The 19,584-nt window shown below is 37.6% G+C and overlaps 2 protein-coding genes across 4 annotated transcripts in view; both read right to left on the bottom strand.

The window, feature by feature from the left end:
• Window positions 1–4,953, bottom strand: part of fam124b (family with sequence similarity 124B) — an 8,316-nt gene extending 3,363 nt beyond the window's left edge. For 2 of the 3 annotated variants that reach the window (XR_003049609.1, XM_025055268.1), the window contains exons 1-4: window positions 4,371–4,953; window positions 2,945–3,154; window positions 2,393–2,788; window positions 274–470 (exon numbers count right to left, since the gene is read on the bottom strand). Coding sequence is in view for 2 of the 3 variants with exons in the window: in XM_025055268.1 (XP_024911036.1) it covers window positions 274–470; window positions 2,393–2,788; window positions 2,945–3,154; window positions 4,371–4,401 (834 nt within the window). In the remaining variant the exon portion in view is untranslated. Of the gene's footprint in view, window positions 1–273; window positions 471–2,392; window positions 2,789–2,944; window positions 3,155–3,994; window positions 4,027–4,370 lie in introns of all 3 variants that reach the window. The other variant, XM_008309822.3, reaches the window with a different exon arrangement.
• A 911-nt stretch (window positions 4,954–5,864) lies between these two features.
• cul3b (cullin 3b) lies at window positions 5,865–18,888 on the bottom strand. Its single transcript, XM_008309821.3, has 16 exons — window positions 18,586–18,888; window positions 16,429–16,626; window positions 13,874–13,987; window positions 12,765–12,925; window positions 12,306–12,420; window positions 11,725–11,953; window positions 10,835–10,980; window positions 9,786–9,962; window positions 9,355–9,525; window positions 9,148–9,255; window positions 8,815–8,939; window positions 8,494–8,590; window positions 7,848–7,982; window positions 7,569–7,755; window positions 7,327–7,472; window positions 5,865–7,094 (listed from the first exon to the last, which is right to left on the bottom strand). The coding sequence occupies exons 1-16, from the start codon at window positions 18,676–18,678 to the stop codon at window positions 6,963–6,965; spliced, it is 2,334 nt and encodes a 777-aa protein (XP_008308043.1). The 5' UTR covers window positions 18,679–18,888; the 3' UTR covers window positions 5,865–6,962.
• Window positions 18,889–19,584: the final 696 nt, after the last annotated feature.

Below are 19,584 nucleotides of genomic sequence, written 5' to 3'. Positions count from 1 at the left end.
TTAAAAGACAAATGATAAAATATCGGTATCGATATCGGTATCGGCGATACCAGCCCGGATTTTACTCGGTATCGGATCGGAAAGGAAATTGGTGGTATCGAACATCACTAGTACAGAAGTCGACAAACTCGTGAGACGGCGTGGGCTGCTCCGAGTGCTCGGCCACCTAGCGTCAGTGTCTGTAAGCAAAAATGTGCTCGTATCTTGGAATACTCGTACGTCGGGACGCTCGTATCTCAAGGTGTTACTGTAGGGATGAAAAAAAATTCTTACTTGAAAAAGAACTTTGTTGCCGTCCAGGTCTTCCGTCTGCCAGCGTGTGCTGCTGATAGGTGTGCAGGGGTTTGGCAGCAGTGGCACCAGCTGGCCAATTTCATCCACACTGAACTGCAGCACAGCCGAGCTGCACGGCTCCACCCGGACCCCTGGTGACAACTGCTTCAACGCCAGCTGCAGGCAGAGGCCCGGCTCTGAGTGGGGACAAGATGAGAAGAGAGTCATTGAGTACAAAGAACAAAACAAATAGATAAATACAGTGAACTTTGAGACCAAAATGTATAAATTCCAAAGTGATCCAATCAAGTTTGAGGTCATTCTTAATCAGGGTTCCCGCTTATTTTCCTATTATATTTAACTATTAGGTCATTTGTATTTGCTCAAAATGCAGGTACAGGATCAATAATAAAAATGTGCTCTCTGGTAGGAAGATTTCTGCTGGAAAAAAAAAAAATTCAAAAATATCGTATCATCAAAATTGACATTGACTATACTTCAACTAAAAAAAAAAAGTTTAAAAACATCTTAAGATGCAAGTTTATGCTTTAAAGGGATCTCCCTGATAAAATATTATTGAAATAATAATATCATATTTTGTGATGTCATAAATTGACCAAAGACAACATACTATATATGGGTTATTCAATTAAAAGTCACTGAGTTCCAGTTATAAGTGATTTACTCCAAATCCATCTCGTCTCTTACAGCCGTTCCCCTTTGTCCACATTTTTACATTTCAACAATATTTCATAGCTTAAACAATATTTATTGTCAAATTTCAATGCAGAAAATGTTTAACTTTACTACAAATAAAAGCAGTCTCATGCAAATTTTTTTTTTTCAGATTAAAGAAAACAGAAACCTCAGAATAACATAATAAATAAATAATAATAATATTAAAAATAATATTATAAAAATAATAAATAAATAAATAATAATAATTATTATTATGTTATTCTGAATAAAAAAAATTAAAACCTTTTTTCTCTTGAATTATAGAGGTCCCTGAAGGCCTATTTTTCCAACTAAAAGCCAACATCTTCAGAAAACAATATATAAAAAGTGCTTCTTTAAGGGAATTAAAAATCAAACAGAGCTTTGAACAACACCACTTATTAGTTTTTTCTTCCACTTTTCTCAATGAGAGAAATAGGCATGTGACGACCCTGCCATGTCTTTTTGTTTTCCCTCAAATTATGTCTCAGCAAACTGTCAGATATCTAAAAAATGTTTTTGTCTAGCCCCATGATCCACAATACCTTTAATTTGCATGTTGCTGTGTAAATGTATGCGTAATTTGTCGGATACATATGTCATACTGGGCTTCCAGTCGTCTGGACAGAACCATTACCCAGTCTGCATCTGGACCGGGGTTCACCATTTGGTGATGTCTGTACTATACCATGACTTTTGTGAAGGAAAAATTGAAAAAAAAATAACACTTCTCTAAAATTAGCTCATGCTAAAATGTGCTCCCTGATGCAAAAAACTGACCAAAAACAACTTACTATATAATAACTTTGATGAAAAATCCAAAATTAAAATCTCAAAAAACATCTTAAAAAGCAAGTTTATGTCCTACAACTTGTTCCCTGATGAATAATGAGCTATAAAAAAAAATCAAAAATCTTTTTTAATTAAAAAAATGGAAAAACTTTGTGAAAAATTGAAAAACATAAAAAAATCTCTAAAAAACATGTGCTCCCTGATGCTAATAATATTTCCAAAAATATAATCATTATAAAATATAATCAAGTCAAAAAATGACCAAAATAATGTACCATACTGTGACTTAAAAAAAAAAAAAAATCCAATTCAATAAAAAAAAATGACCAAAAACAACATAACATACAATCACTTTTCTTTAGTTCATTCACGAATAAGCATTTCTTGAATTGCTATGATGTTTAAAAACCATTCGAGTTCAACAACAGCTACCTCATTTATGTACTAACGAATTGCTACGACATGTAAATCTAAATAAAAAATAATTCCGATATTTCACGTGTATATTGCCTTATCTCCGTGCCAATTCTGACACTGACCGAAATGGTCATAATTGAACCGTGCAGCCCGTTAAAATGACAAAAAAAAAAGCAAAAGCTTTTAGATTTACCTGTGTGGAGGGTGAACCAGCAGAAACCTGACTTCTGTTCCTCTGCCTGTCGCTGCAGCACTGTCTCATATAGACGCACAGCGTCCTCGTAGTTCTCATAACCGCTGTACAGTGTCACACGTAGGATTTCGCCTCCACAGTGCACGGGTCTGACTCCCCACACTGGCATCCCTGCACCCAAACTATAGAAGTCTCTGCTGGGCAGAAGGTAGGGCCGCAGCAGTGCACTGGCACGGGAGCCGCAGGAGCTAATGTGAATCCCTCCTGTTTTGTTGCCGCAGCTCTCCGTGTGATGATACTGCCAGGGAGGTCTCTGAAAGAAATCCAGCACTTTGAGGATTCTCTCCTCTCCATAGGCCTCGTGCAGGAAAAACGTGATGGCCACGGAAGGGTAGCCTGAAAGAATTTTGGCAAAGTTATTTTCAATCAACCCCAAAGTAAAACCAGATGCTCTTCTGGCAGACGGAACTCATTGTGGGATGGCAAGTATTACAGCAAAGCAGTATGTATGCAGTTATTTGGGGGGGAAAAAAAAAATTCAAGGGTAAAAACCTGCCACAGGACACAGGTGGGTGTAGCTGCCGAACGGGGATGCTCTCTCTGACACATGGAAGATGCAGAGACTCGGGCACAGCCAGCGCAGCAGGCGATCGAGGGTGTGCTGCAGCAGCAGAGAGTCTCCAGGGTTGGCCAGCAGATGCAAATTCATGAGTAGGAGCTGCGGCTGCCGTTGTGGCTTGACCTGTCGGGTCATGACCTCAACTGAAGTTGACACATGTAGACACACATTTATTAAGATTTTCAATGATCTGGATCCATGCGTCACTGTCAATGCAACAAAGGACTTGTTTAATGTTCTTTAGTGTTAATTATTAATCAAATTACAACCGTACTCTTGGCTACTTTCGTGGGATTCTACAGTCTGTAATATTTTAGTCTATTTCTACAGAAAATGCTTAGGATGTTATTTTTTTACTGCCTTCTCTTCATAACTAAACCACAAGAATCTTCAAAGATGACATTAAAGGTTGTGCTTCATATATAAACAAACATATGTATATTTATATATAAATATATATTTATAAGAGCTGTCAAATTAGCACTAACTCATAATGATCATGATAATTCATTTGTTAAAAAAAAAAGCTTCCTTTTTAGTTATATTTACCTTATTGTGGCCTCTAAAGTACACATTTATCTAATATATATTTAAACAAGGGTGAAGAGTTTATCTGCATATTTGTATAATGGACTTTAATCATTAAAACAGACTTTAACAGACTTTAACAATTAAAAGGTTGAATTCATACATAAAATAATTTTTTTAAATTTTTTTTATATTTTTTAAGATAATGTGCTTCACTGCCAGAGAAGCAAATAGATTACATACATATGTAGATTTTTTTTTTTTTTTTTTTTGCAGTAGTTAAAAGCCCAAGATTATTTTTTACAGAACACTGTAGTTTGTCATCCTTAAAAAAATGTGTCCACGTACAGAACGTTCGGTAAAACTAAATGGATAAAATGAATGACTGATGCTGGTGATTACTGTGGCCTTCATAAATCACAGTGAGTGGAGACAGACACAGAGGGTGAACTCACGGCCAGATGATGACATCCTGCTGCAGTCACATCTGAATAAGATACAAAAATGAGAAGCACACGAGGGGGGAAAGGGAGGGAGCGAGAGAGTGAGTGACTGTGCTGGAGAAAAGACAAAAATCTGTCTCCATCTTGTGGTGAGTGCTTTGGAAAAACGAGACCCTTTTTACTTTTGTCACCATGACAACAATGTTAGCTAACACAAGTTATATTTTTAAAAAAAACTGAAGAAAATAAAACACTGTTAACAAAATTGAAAAGGTAAAAACCATACTAACAGTTTTTCTGTTAAACTCAAATACATTTACTTCAATTGTGGTAGCGGTTTGTGAAAGCTAACGCCCTAGCCCTGAAGCTAACACCAAAGTTGACTCACTCAGTCTCGGATCCAGAGTCACCGCTTTCATCTTTAACACCGCGACTCCAACAAATGACGTCCGAGGAACACTCTCACATCCTGGACACAAACCCTGAACCGATTTTGGAGGCAAACGATCCGGTAAAGTGTGAGATGCATCCTGCTCTTCCTCCTACTTCTATTGCTCCTGAGGACAAAAACCCAACTCTCTGCTGGGACGCTGACGTCACCAACCACGTTTGACGGCATACATTATGGGGATTAGGAAGGAATAACGTTGCAAAGACGAGCAAAAACGTACACGTGACGTTGTCCTTACACTAGTTTAAATTGCACATGGTTGTACTGGGTTTATAAAGTTACAGCGGGGACTGTATAGCTAAGCAGCATAACAGAAGCGGAGCTGCTTTAAATCCAAATCCGCTGCCCGTAATAACATGGAGCAGATGGCAGGCGTCTGATATCATAAAGAGACAAACAGACAAAGGTCCAGACAGCAACAGCAAAGGACGCTTTTTGATGAGACAATTGCTAACCTCTCTTTTTATGTTCATACATTTAAAAAAAAAAGCATTATCTGAAGTATTTTCCGCTTCATAACATATCTACCAACTGATTTTTTTTTAATTTGACCCTCCTTTATTTATGTAGCTAAAGATTGACTATGTAAGAAATGTAATTTGAAATATTAAATATTTTTTGTGGTTTGATAATTTCGAGAGGTTCACCTGCTTACGCAGAAAAGATAGACTGTTTAGCTTCAATTATTTATTCTTATTCATTTCTGTTAATAAAATGTAATATTAGTTAAATTTAAATACATAGTAACATAGTTACCTAGATTAGCATTAGGCAATAGACATGATAAATGTTTATGTGGTTAGATCAGGCATGGGCAAACTAAGGCCCGGGGCCCGGATGCAGCCCGCTCCACTTTTTAATCCAACCAGCCAAATGTTTCCAAATTATATAATTTATCAAACGTCAAAACGTTTGCCCACGCCTGGGTTAGAAGCTTCCCAAATAGATGGCGTAGAAAATGATGAAAAGCCTTCATTTTAGCCTTTACCCAGCGCCCCTGTTCAATTTTTGGACATCGTGGCAAGTCAAAACGTTTGCCCCCGCCTGGGTTAGAAGGTAACTTAAAGGTACACCTTTCGCAGACAGATAAGGGATAATTGGCCAAAACATGTAAATTACACCACTGGATATTACAAACTCCTACACAGAGTACATTTAGGTAATGATTGAAAAGTTCTGTTAGGCAACTGGATATGAATTTTCTAAAAGAAGACATTTCACCTCTCATCCAAGGGGCTTCTTCAGAGGTGAAAAGTCTTCTTTTAGAAAACTCATATCCAGTTGCCTAACAGAACTTTTCAACCTTCACCATGACCTGGATGACTGAGAATCCTTATAGACATCTAAAGGTAATGACTATCCGAACAATATGTTTTATACAATTCTGTCATTTACTGCATGATGTGAAGGAAAAACAAAATAAACAAGTCATTTATTTTAATTCTACATTTAATATGAGGAAGACAAGGCCCTGTACAATCCACCTTTGCAGTGAGTACAATAATTATTTTACAATTTGTACACATCAGAATGCGGTGCTTGGACTGGTTTCACCTGTTCAAAATGCAGTCGAGAATGAAAAAAAAAAACGAAAAAGAAAAACAAAATCCTTGAAACCTGCATCTTTCACTCAAACATCCTCGTTTGGCTGATCACAAAGCAGGCCTGAAGTAAAAAAAAAAAAAAAACGTGTCATGAGAGCAGACAGCATTTATGGAGCTTTTTATATGCGTCCCTCCAAATTGATCCATTAGACAAAAGCATGCTGTGAAACTACACCTCGGTCTCTGTAACCACTAGTACAGACCTGGACAAAATATTGAAAATGGCATTAAATATTTCAGCTAAGTGAGGTGCACTTATTTCACATAAGTAATTCAACAAGCTCAAAGAAAACAGACATACTTGCAACATAATTTAAGCACTCTTCACAATTTCTCAAGTACTCAAAGTGTTATGTACTGCCGTTGTCAACCAGGTCTGTACCAGTTAACACTATGTCCTCTTCACAAACGCTTAGAATCCTCTGGAAGGAAAACACCAAGAGTGTCTGTCAACCTGTACAGCCATCGTTGTGCCACAAAACACAAAACATAACACACTGACATCAACATTAAAAACGGGAGTGGATTCAAATGTTTTTCTTGGTCTTCGTGTAGCCGGGTTTTTGCTTTAACATGTTGACACTTGTTCTCTCACAGCATGTAGTCGAATGGCAAACAGGCTCAACCCAATCTTTCCAAAGGCCACAAGAAACACAATTTTGTACAAAACTAGATCCCCTCTTTTCACTCTCCTCAACATGTCAGCAGAAGAAATCTAATATTGCTAGAAAACTCCCCTTCTTAAGCCTGATGTTGTTTTTTTTTTGTTACACAAGATATGGAAGAAAAGTTAAGCTTCCCAGTGTTTCCCAGAATCAATGACGAAAGCACTTCCAAGTCCGTTCAAACAAATTGCAGTCCACAAGAAACAAGGCTCTTGGTTTTTTTCTCAACTCGTTGTTAGCTCTCAATCAATTCACTTGTTTTATGCTACATATGTGTACACTTTACGGTCCTCTGGTGTTCGTGCCAAATATTCCCTCTCAATGAGTCCTTCAATCCTCTTCTTGATGACTACAGGACTGGGGAGGAACCGTGCTCGCAACTGCTGTGTGACCTGTAGAAATAAAACCCAAGGGTTAGAAATACTGAACCCCAAACTAGTCCAAGCAAGTTTTGATTTGAATATTGCTCCTCAAAATAGTGATGAAAAACTAAAGTACTAATTGAATATTGCTCCTCAAAATAGTGATGGAAAAAAAAAAAGACCACTAAAGTACTAATGGTGAAAATTGAGTGTGTGTTATAGTGTTCTATAATAGCCATAACAAACACTTGTCAAGACTAACCTCAGCTACTAGCACATTGTGCTGCATCTTCTTCCTAGACTTCATGATGCGGACAATGGCAGCTTCGATCTCGTGTTTTCTGTCATCGTCGACTTTCTGTCGAGTCTCCTTCCTCTCTGGGTCCGACTCACCCTGTTTAGCAGCCACTGGAAATTGACACAAAGACCAATTTAAGAAAGCAATACATGAAAGAACAGAGGAAAAGAGTGGTTAAAAAAAAAAAAAAAAAAAGGGTCTGAAACCTGTTTGGATCTTGACACGGTGCAGTTTAGAGGTAAACTGGTCGTTGACTGTAAACACATGTCCATTCTCTATTTCCTTAGACTTGGGCTCCTTGGTGAGTACTCTCTGAGTGGGTTTCCCACAGGCCAGTGACTGCAGCGCTCTCACCAGCTCCCTCTCTGGGATGTCCGTCTCCTGCTGGATCTCCTACAAGTCACATAAAGGAAATCATTTTAGGACTAAACTTAAAGGGAAACACAGATCAAACAAATAAGTATAGATCAGCACACGATGTGCACCTCAAACGTGGACTTTTCCCTGTTGTTGAACAGCATGAGGATGGTCATTTGAAAGGTTGAGACCTGCAGGATGTGCTTCCTGGTGTTGGAGCCTGTCACCTGAGCTCCTCCCACTCCAACCTCCGACCCATCCTCCTGTGGACAGATTATTAGCAAAGAACACAGCGAGTGATAAAGGTGCTTTAGAAAACCTTAAAAGGACAGACTTGAAACAGACTTAAGGGTAAACAAGATGCAGATACCAGTTCTTAAATAATTACATGTTCTTACTCACTAAACACATTTACTTAATTCTAAAGAATCCATTCTCAGGGTTGGGGTAGACTTTGAAAAATGAAATAAAGGAATTATGTAGAACTAGTAGAAGATTAAATTCCGTAGTAGATGATTAAATTCTGAAATATCCACTTTGCTCTCCTTTACTTTTAAAGTTTTTTTGTGCACCAGTGTTTCTGGAAAAAAAAAGGATTTGTCCATGAAAACAATACACACTACAAATGATAATCTTGCTAGTAACGTTTATGTTACACACCAACAGTCAAAGTACGCGAAACCAACCTTTTTCTGTTTTCTATTTTTTAATTTATGGGACATTAATGTGAAACAATAAAAAGGAATTACACTATTGTTACTTGGTACCACATACCTTCTTGATAGGTCCATAAAAGGTGGCGTTCAGATCTGCCGAGCCCATGTGGTGCTGCAGTGTGAGTTGTCTGCCGCTGTGTTTGCCAAGATAAAACCTAAAAGGAGAAACAGGTTACTTCAGATTAGTCTTAAGAAATGGTCAACCTAATGCAACAAATACAAATATTTACTGTAGCGAGCTTGAATACCTGAAACTAACTAAAGGCTTTGACGAGCGATTAGTCGTATGAAATACAGATAAAACGGAAGCAGTAACGGAAGGCAGTCAACTATTCAATCACACCTTAAATCAATAAAGCATAAATAACAACAGACAAACCTTCTAAAGACTTCAAACGCGTGTCGTGGTGAAGGCGGGATATTGCACTTGGGTGTTGCTGATTGTGTGGGCCAGTATCCTGTGGTCAGGACTCTCACAGTGAGATCAACCCCTCCAAGTGACACCTTGAATTAAAATAAATAAATAAATTCAACATTCGGTGAGGTTCGAGTTACGTTAATACAGCATTCAGTTTACTTCTAATGCACATTTTGTACCATTGCAAGCCAAATCGGTATTCAGAAGAGCAGAAAGTACTGTTGTTAAAATTAAAAACTACGAATTCACTAACGTATGGGTTAGGTAACGTAAGGTTCATGAGCGGTTCCTCACCCCAGTTGTCTGTAGATGTTGTCTAAATTCGTCCATAGTAGTGTTGGAGATGCTCATGTCGCGGAACATGCCTTCCAGTTTTGAGGTGAATTGACAACCGCACTCGGTCTGAGCAGGGACGGCCACAGAGAACAGCAAGAAATGAAAACGCTATTTACTTTGCACAACATGTGGAGCTGTATGTGTCGTATCCTTGTGCTCGTTCACCTTGAGCTTTGAGATCATGTTTTTCTCAGAGTCATCAGAGACGCTCTTGTTGGTGAGCAGCCTCCGGGCCAAGTGTTGCTTGTAGTATCTCTCAAAGACGTCCTTCTCCTGCATGAAGCGGAAAAGCACCATGGCCTTGTCCAGTATAGACTCTACCTCCTGCTCTGTCAGCTGTAGTACACAAACAGGAAACAGGCTAAATAATCCTCGAAGCAACTTGGATTGACAAAAGAAGATGGCGGCTTGTGCTGCTAAAAGAGGGAACCTGAAACTTTGGACCACTACATGAATTAAAGCTTGGTCATAAGGAATATAAAAGTGCCGTACAAGTTAATTTTTTTTTCCTTTTTAAAAATGTCTCAGAGGCTAAAGCAACAAAATTGTTGGGTGTTTAAATGTTCCCAAAATACTACACCCATTGGAGGACTCACCCCTTTTACACCTTTCTTCAGTTTGTCATCAATGAAGAGCGAGAGATATTCTGGAGAGCGAGAGTTGAGATTAAGGAAGTACTCAAAGTCCCCAGCGATAGTTTGTTTGAAGAGTCGATCATTGTTGAAGGACTCCTGAAGGAACCGGTCAAAACGGGACTTTAAGTCCAGCAAACCCTGCAGTATGAAGGAGAAGACAATTGCGATAAGGATACATGGACATAACAACAGCAGCTCAGGCAGTGCAGAGATAAGAGTAGCAGAGAAGGAGCGAAGCTCCAGCGCAGCAGGAAAAACTGAATCTTAATTTTTTTCCCCTATTATCACTGACGCCCTTATCTGCTATTTAGCACAAAACAGGAATGTAGTGTGGTTTAAGTCACAGGCTAATTATCGTTTGATAATTAGCCTGTGAAGTTATGGATGTACATTATGGTCACGGCTGGGCCTGCTGTGGCGCACTGAGAGCTCCTCAGCAAGGCGGCAGTAACGTCCTCCATCACTGCAAACACGTGATTAAAAGTGCATCAGCACACTGACTGTGGGCCATTTGAATAGTCACTACAATTCTTGTCCACAGAAAAGTTTGTAAATAAGCCACCATTCAATAAAAGCGATAATAATGTCAGCTTCCACAAAACTGTTTCAGTCCCACATTAATGAAACCACAAGTGACACATAAACCCCCCCCCTCCCAAAAAAAAAATAGGAATTTCATATAGAATATTGGACAGCTAACGCACTCGATACGGTAGCATGACAACCATTGACCATTTACATACATCTTTTGGAAATAGTTTTTATGTGTTTTTTTTATGTGTTAGAACATTTGGCACAGATCCAAATTTAAATGTAAAACAAAAAAAAAAAAAAACACAAAGAGCCTTGAGAGGACTCAAAAAAACAAAACAAAAAAAAACACAAAGAGCCTTGAGAGAACTCCAATTCAAAAGTAGTTAAGTATGAAATGCAAAGTAAAAAAAACACGTATTTGTTTGGTGGCCTGTAAACACAGCATCCATCAGTCTCTGGTTAACTAAGCATCATACCTGGATGTAGTCCACAGGGTTCTTTCCCTCTCCCTCCTCTGACACCAGGGCCTTTCCTTGTTCCCGCAGATATGAGCTCATACATTCACACATGGTTTTCAGACCATTGGGAACCCTGCTGAAGAGCTTGTACATGCATGCCAAGTCTGCGAGCATTCATGGGAACACAAACACGTATGTCAGAAATCTTTTGTTCCAAATGAAAACGACTTATAGATTTGAACGTTGTAGGAAAGAAAAAAAAAAAAAAAAGGTTCTATATATGAATACATTTATTGGATCTGAGTATTTAAAATATTTTTTCCAAAACGTAATATAAAACCAATCTCATGGTACCATGCATGGTAAATGTATCACTGTTCCAGTCAAACCTATGTCGATAAGGAACAGGGACATGGTCATGTTTAAGAGTGAAATAATAACTTTTACCGTATTTTCCGCACTATAAGGCGCACCGTGTTATAAGGCGCACCTTCAATGAATGACATATTTTAAAACTTTTTCCATATATAAGGCGCACCGCATTATAAGGCGCTACAGTAGAGGCTGTAGTTACGTTAGCAACCATTAGATGGTGCCGCGCTAAAGGGAATGTCAACAAAACAGTCAGATAGGTCAGTCAAACTTTATTAATAAATTACAAACAAGCTTTGGCGCAGCTCATCCTCATGCTTCCTCCACTTCCGCACCATCGATTCATTAACGTTAAACTCTCTTGCTGCTGCTCTATTTCCGTGTTCTACTGCGTGACTGATCGCCTTGAGTTTAAACTCAGATTTTAGGTGCGCCTTATAGTGCGGAAAATACGGTAATTATACTCATTAGAGTATTTCATTCTGAAAAAAAAAAAAAAAATAACCAACTACAAACGGTACAGACGATACACTCACCGTCAGTTTTGCCATTCTTAAGCATGTGGACCAGACCGGAGTTCTCCATCTCCACGATAGTTTTCATGTGTTTGGAGATGAGTTCCCGTTCCACCACCTTGACAATAGGTTCCTCAGTTGACTTATCCAGGCAGTGCATCACCCGCTCAATCTCTTCATTAATCCTGGCTTCCACCTTCTTTATATAAACACTGGCACTGTTTTCCGCAAGGAATTTTTGGCTCTCCATCTAAAGGGAAGAAAAGTCATTTTCAGGCCACATAGGAGACACAGGTGTTAAAAGACAATAATGGACATAAATGCTTTATTTTCAGCAACTGTTTACTCTGCCCCCGAAGAGCTTATGCTGCTTATCCTGTGTGGAATGACTGTACAAAGTTTGTTTTGTAGTTTGAAAAATATATAATATATAATTCACATTTTGTAGTTTGAAAAATATATAATATACAATTCACAACACTGGGTTTATTTCAATAAAACCGAGAGAAAAGACCAAGCGAAGGAGACAACCGGCATAGATACAAAAAACAAATAATAGACCAAGAGTCGGTGTGTGGGATTTTGTTTTTACTCTCACTAACCTGGAAAAATTCTGCAGACATTTCTAAGAACGGCGCCTCAAAGTCTTCCTCGTAAACAGACCTTCCTTCAAGACCGAGGATCATTAACATTTGGCAGGCATTTCTAATGGCTCCCCTGAAGAGGAACAATGCAAAAAGTTAAAAAGCAGGATCGCTAATGCATCACGAGCATAAAAGTTTGACAATTAAATACTACCACACAGAGCTAAGAACAGTTCTGGATGCTTATGGCTTAACAAACAATGGCTGCAAGCAATATTCGGATGATTTGTTCAGTCAAAATGTTTGTTACAGTTAATATGTTGGCAGATCCACGTCTCACTTCTCTTTTATGCCAACACCAAAGATAAAATAACACTTTAAAATGCTAACTCATTTTCTAACAAAAAGAATAGACCTTTCAATTTAGAGATTAAACAGTAAAAAAAAAAACAAAACAGTACAGTAAAATGTGGCTACCTGTCCACTACTTCCCCCTTCCGCTCCCGTGCAATCATGTCCAGCAGGGTCTGCCGGAGGTGGTCTCTGATACAGCCGTAACGAACCACCTGATCTCTAAAAATGATAAGGCCCAGGTTGTAGACATTTTCTACGTTGTTCTGCTGCACATACACCCGGTCCTGAGGAGGAAAGGTAATAATGATGATGAACATGTAACTGTAAAAATGTGCTTCATCATTTTATTTTCACTTTATTCACTTTTTTTTTTTTTTACTATATTTATTGTTGGTGAGGTGAAGCTAAAATACGGAGTGTTTTTTTCCAAGTATAAGCGTTGAAGAGAGACTCCCAATGATTGATGAACTAAGCGTATTCTTTTGTCAATACTATCAGCCAATATTGAGCGTATGGATGCCATCAGTTATAACGTTTTAATAACCTAAATGCTGAATCCAGGGTTTTACTAAATCCAATTCTGGAAATTATAAGGGGAAAAGCAAGATAGTATGCTTTATATTCTGAGCTGCTGTAGTTCTTACAGTGCAGCTATTTCCTCATTTCTCTTGTCATTGGTCATTTCTAACCTACCACTTCCTCTGCGCACTGCAGAAATGATGCAGCTACATTCGGAAAAAAAAAAAGAATTCTGTTGAACTATAAAGACTTAAGAGGTAAACAGGGTTACGCTTAAAAAGTAATTCATAACATTAATAAAAATAATAAGTCAATAACCGTGTCACTGCATTATAAAAGTCATTTCTTAACAAAGGAAGTAACCAAAGCATTATAATAGTTTGTCAAGGGAGAAATTCAATATTTTATTATACAAGTAACGTGTACTGTATGTTTAATTCATTTAAAGTAAATCTGACTATAAGGGTAGGTTTACAAAACAAAATGGACAAAACAAAGGTTTTAAAGGTTGAATGGGGCTTATTTTTAGCACATGGATAACAATTTTGCTTCATATCTTTTTATCAGTATGCAAAGTAGAACAATGAAAAATAGTATTGTAGTATATTCTTGCGTTTAAAATGCTTTGCTTTGCATTAAAGTATAGGAAACACCTTCATTTTCAAAGAGGTGGATTTAAAACTGAATTTACTAGGAAGGAGACTGCTACTCACCATATACATTAGAATGTCTCGGATCATCACCATCGCTGTCTGATGGTCATTCCAAGCTTGATTTAGAGTTTGGAGGAAGTTGTTGTTTAAAGAATTAAGAACATCTTCTCTGACCTTTGGGTAAAACAGAGAAACACATACAAAGTCATCTTAAACCAGTGGAGATAACAATAATAAACACATACAAAGTCATCTTAAACCAGGGGAGATAACAATAATACAATTATTTGTCAAAAAAAAAAGAGAGAGAGAGACTTAAATTACTAGTCAGCCAAATAACAGCCTGATAATGGGCACACTGCAGTGTGACTCAGCACAGTAAACTAAATTCTCTGAAGACTAAGATTCTTAAGGACACACCGACCTTTCAGTCTCCTCGCACACCAGATGAGCTATCATATGCACCAAATGATATGTCAGCTCAAAACCCACACACTCACCAAGTTTTTATTTCCACACATCAAGAGCAAGACGGAGCTAAACAAAACCAATCCAATTAACACACACACACATAAAGAAAAAAAAAACCCAGATTGAACTCAATTTTATACTCAACACACACACATAAAGAAAAAAAAAACCCCAGATTGAACTCGCATCAATTTTATATTAATTATGAAATGACACTTTTTTCCCCACTTCTGAAAGCTGAAACTTACTTCAAATAAAAAACAAAATATAAAAAAACAGATTTGCATGAGAAGACATTGTCACTTTTAGTGAGGACTTTGTTGATGGTTGACTCATTTGCATTCAGACCAACACTCGCCTCTCTTTTATTTTCCATCCCCCCTACCTGGTCAGCGCTGGGCTTAAAAAATGAGTGTCTAATTAATGTCTTCTCATGTCAATGTTGTTGTGTCCTCACAGAAAATACAGACATTTAGAGTAAAATCTAATATTTCAGTTAAAAAGGAGATAGGCCGTATACAAAACCACTATTACACTTAATTCTCAGGTGATACTGAGATCATTATTAGCTCGTAAAAATACACTCATGAGACATTACTTGTTTTTTAGTCTCTAACTACACATTTAGTGAGCAATTCTAGAATCAGAGAATAAGTCTCTAACTAAGCTGGACAGTGTACTGGCCTGGTTTGTTACGATTCTAGTCCCCTGGATATCTGCTAAAACCGAGGAACCACTATAAGATTTTGTTTGCCAGATTTTATCCATGATTCCTAGTTGGGACAAATTCGGGCGAGTCTGCATTAGTTGGGGACAGTCATCATGGCTTGTGGACACAATAATCTACAACTCTACGAACAATCTGTGACTGATACAGACACGTATCTGCAAGTGATATAATAAACAGACCCAAACTGACTTAAATGGCAGTTAAGCTTTAGGTTGAACGGTCATCATTGTGTTGTAATGTAAACAAATATATGTGACTTTTTGATCAAATCTAAAAGTAGCTGTTTACTTATTACTGACCCAATTGGGTTTGTTTGGTTACCCAATAAACTATTCCTTCACAAAAGTTTGACGTGTCCAGTAGGGCTTCAATTTGTTTGACCAAGCATGCAGTCTGTGATCAGTACCTGACTCAGTCGTTAAGTGTGTAATCTTCAGTTTTTAAGTCATCTGCTGAAGCCAATTTGTTAGCCTGTTCTCCAAGTCTTTTCAAAATCTCTTACACTGTTAAAGTTAATATAAAAATAAACAGAAAAAGACAACGCAAACAAATGTAGAGCCATCTATACAACTACGGATCTGTAAAGAGACTTGGTTGCCTAATCACATGTAGCTTAAGGCTGTCAATCATTGGCTTCTTTAGGTTTTGCATCTACCCAACCAGATCCTAGCAGAAATGTTGGTGCAGATGTTCAGTTACCAGCTTAGACACTGAGTTTCAGGTTTCATGCAGATGCACATTCTCTCCGTGATAATATTTCACTCATTTGCCTATATCGACATTTGACAAACCATTGAAATGAAGATTAAGTTTTGATGAAATAAACTCCTTTTTTAATATATATTATATGTTGAACTGTCAAACTCATGGGTCATGCATTTTTGGACTACAGTACTTCATATGATAAAAAAGTATTAAGAATAAATAATAATAAAAAAATGTGTACTATATTGATCAGAATAGCTGATAAAAATAATTATTTATATATAATTATAATTATTAGTTTAAGCCATTATATACAATGAGTGCATAGACAGATGGATGGATAGATAGATAGATAGATAGATGATAGATAGATAGACAGATAGACAGATAGACAGATAGATAGATAGATAGATAGACAGATAGACAGATAGATAGATAGATAGATAGACAGATAGACAGATAGATAGATAGATAGACAAACAGATAGATAGATAGACAGACAGATAGATAGAACTTTATTAATCTTGGGAGTTCTCTTTGGGAATTTAAGTTTGCATGTCAGGTTTCACAAACTGTCTGGGACATACACATTAGCCATGTTTAAGTTAATTGATTGTGTTATGTTTGGCATTTGAAATTTGTCAAAACAATAAATTAAAATTGCCACAATACTTATCGTTACATCACACTGTGTTACCATATTACTTACTTTGTTGATAAGGTGTTCAGTGACCACCTCCCGCAGGCCTGTGTACAGTTTCTCTCCGTGTTTGTGTAGGACCATTGTATAGGCGTTCCTGTATAGCTCCTCAAAGCTGAGGCCACTGTTATTCTTCCTCTGTATCTCCTGAATAGCATTCTTCAGAAGGTCCCAGATATTGTTGACATATTTTTCATCCATGGTCATCTGCAAAAGGAAGACGCAAAATGATAAATACTTAAAAGAAACCATGAAATACAACACCTAAAAAATGACACTTCTTAAATGAAGGCTTTAAAAAGAAAGGATACAGGACAACGGGCGAAAAAAAAAAAAAGCTGAACTTAGAGAGACATTATATGACGTATGTTTCAATCTGTAAACAAACTACACACTACAGAAAGAAACATTTGGCTAGAATTTTCTAATTCTAAGGTGACACCATTGAGGGATTATTATTAAGACTGGGTCTTTACAAAACATAAAAGAACATTGAGAACACAAAAGGTCATATACATCAAAGTCCTAATGGAGCAGCTCTTTTTAACAGGCCACATGTTTGATCATTTGACAACACAAACAGCAAACATCGTGTTTAAGATGACGCTGTTCATTGTAATTAAAAATGTATTGAAAGATGGTTTGTTCTTCCAAATATTGCATGCTGCTTTTATTTATATTGCATTTTCTAAGAAAAACAACACTGCGCGTTCTTTACACTACATTCACTTCACAGTTTTAACATTTCCTATTTGGGTCTTGCAAAACAAAGAATGTTTAAGCTTGTAAACGAACAAGATATATCGTTAACTTTTAAGACAATACTTCACAGCAAGGTTTTTCTGTTTATGAAATCCTTCTAAGATTTTTTTTATATATAAGTTTTAACACTTAGACATAAATGCAGGAGAATTTTAACATGCATTTCCTGGTGCACTGTACTAAACTGATTTGTTTTCTCACAATTATATCAATATAGACTGCATTCAACCCAGGTTTTGAGTTGTTAATTGATCACCAAATAAACACATGATATTCAATTTGACTTATCAATGTTTTAACATATATTTTTTAATAAAATGTAAAGGACAATTAAAAAAGATTAAGACAATATAAGAAATTGACTAAATGACAGGTAAAACCTGTTGTATCTGATAGACAAAAATGCTTGACAAACACAACTGACTTAACACACCTTCAGTTATAAAATGTATTTAGAAGTTGCCGCCACCATGCTTTAGTTCAAATCTACAGGTGAAAACTGAATGTGTGTGTCACCAGAAATGAGGAGGTAACGTGTGTGCTCCTCCTTCCCAGACAAGCCCAGACACTTGCATGTCAGGATGCTGCCCTGACAGCATATCTGTCCACACTGATCCACAAACAACAGGTCCCTACATAAGGCTGCTGTCTGTAATCATCATGGCTGACAGTGTAACCTGTGTCATACCTCAAAACGCTCAGCAGTTAATGTTTGGCCACAGTGTTAAAGTTACACATAACCTGAAATTCCATTAAGTGAGGAATGAGGTCAGTTCATAAATTAGGTCTTACAATGACTTGCATACAAAGGCGGAAGGCCAAGTAAAAAGAAGAGTGACATATGGGACTATCATTCATAATTATGAGTTAAACATTTGGCTTTCCAGTTAGTATCACTAACGTAAACCTTTACCTAGGTTAGCTGTTTCATTTTGTTAGCATACATTAACAGTAGCGGTGATTCATACGGCTCATCCATACGTTTTAGCAACTAAAACATGTGTACATTGGAAAACGGGTAATTCAGACTTCCATTACATCTACGGGTGGTGTCTGTGATGAAGAAAAGGAAAATCCAATCAAAACAACAAGTGTCAAGAGCCGGGGCTAACGGTGGCCTCGGATTGTGTCGACTGATCCCAACAAGCTACTGTTTCGGCAGTTGGGAAGCATTTTAACGTCAAATACAAATAAAAATGGATCAAATCGACATTATATGTTATTTTAAATTGCTAATATTTTACAAAGTAGACGATATGAAGAAAGAGACTGGGCATTTAGGGGCGGCACTTTGTTTATGTATAGTCATTTCTGCTGGTTAGCCTGCTAGCTTGTGGCCCAGACCACGGTCGTCGAGTTAACGCCTGGCCTGCAGACAGAGCACCGACCGCGGTTTGTACTTACAGGAAAGGCCCTTATCCTCATTTTGGTGTCCTTCTTGGTGCCGCCTCTGCTGAGATTGGACATGGTCGCCTCGTCCGTGGGCTCTGTATTCATATGAACGTGTTTTCCGGGAAGGGACCGGGGTGACGACTGGTTTGAGGAGCAGCCGACGAGCTTTCACTCGACCTCGTAGCTCCGCGTCCCGGCACTGCAAGTTTATTGTTGACAGCCAAACGCCGAATCCGATAGTTGTTCATGCAGCAATGGCGGACTAGCTGCAGTTCTCACTGCGCAGAGCTCACGCACTCAAAGTAACGCGAGATTCCGCTCACATTGAAACTTCCCAACTGTACTTGCACCTGTGTGACACTCGTGAAATATTTAGGCCAAATTAATGCTGCTATTATTAACTCTTATACACTGCAAGTATAGTCAAGCGTGGAAATGTGTACTTGGCCTTTAGAAGCAAAGTACAGTATGTACTAACAATAAAAGTAAAAGGCATGACTGGAAGATTAACTGCTCTTCTGTAAAAGATACACTATAAAATGACAAACGTTAAGATAAACCTGAATAGTGTAAGTGAAGTAGTATCTCTTAAGCATGATTATAAGGTCCAGCTATTTAAGGTCCTCTATGAGAGTATATAGCTATTAAAAATATGTAAAAACAACAGGTACTTGTTTGCCTATTGTTGGCTAACAAAGTATGAAACAAAGATGATTAAACATGGCTACCTCCAATAACAAACACTCGGCACTTTCTTTGATCATAGCAGCATGAGTTCAGAATTTCTGAAAATTACTCTCCTAAACCATAATAAAATCATATAGCAACATGGCTACCTCCAATAACAAACACTAGGCACTTTCTTTGACCATAGCAGCATGAGTTCAGAATTTCTGGTGAAAATTACTCTCCAAAACCATAATAAAATCATATAGTGAACAATTTCTGCCAACATCTAAAGAATGTTGGTCAAATTTAACTGAGTGTACCTTTAAATGTATTTTGCCTTTC

This window comes from Cynoglossus semilaevis, chromosome 4, assembly GCF_000523025.1.
Source record: "Cynoglossus semilaevis isolate Cse_v1.0 chromosome 4, Cse_v1.0, whole genome shotgun sequence".
Lineage (NCBI taxonomy): Eukaryota > Metazoa > Chordata > Actinopteri > Pleuronectiformes > Cynoglossidae > Cynoglossus > Cynoglossus semilaevis.
Note: the sequence above shows the minus strand (reverse complement) of the source record. Positions and strands in the feature narration are given on the sequence as shown.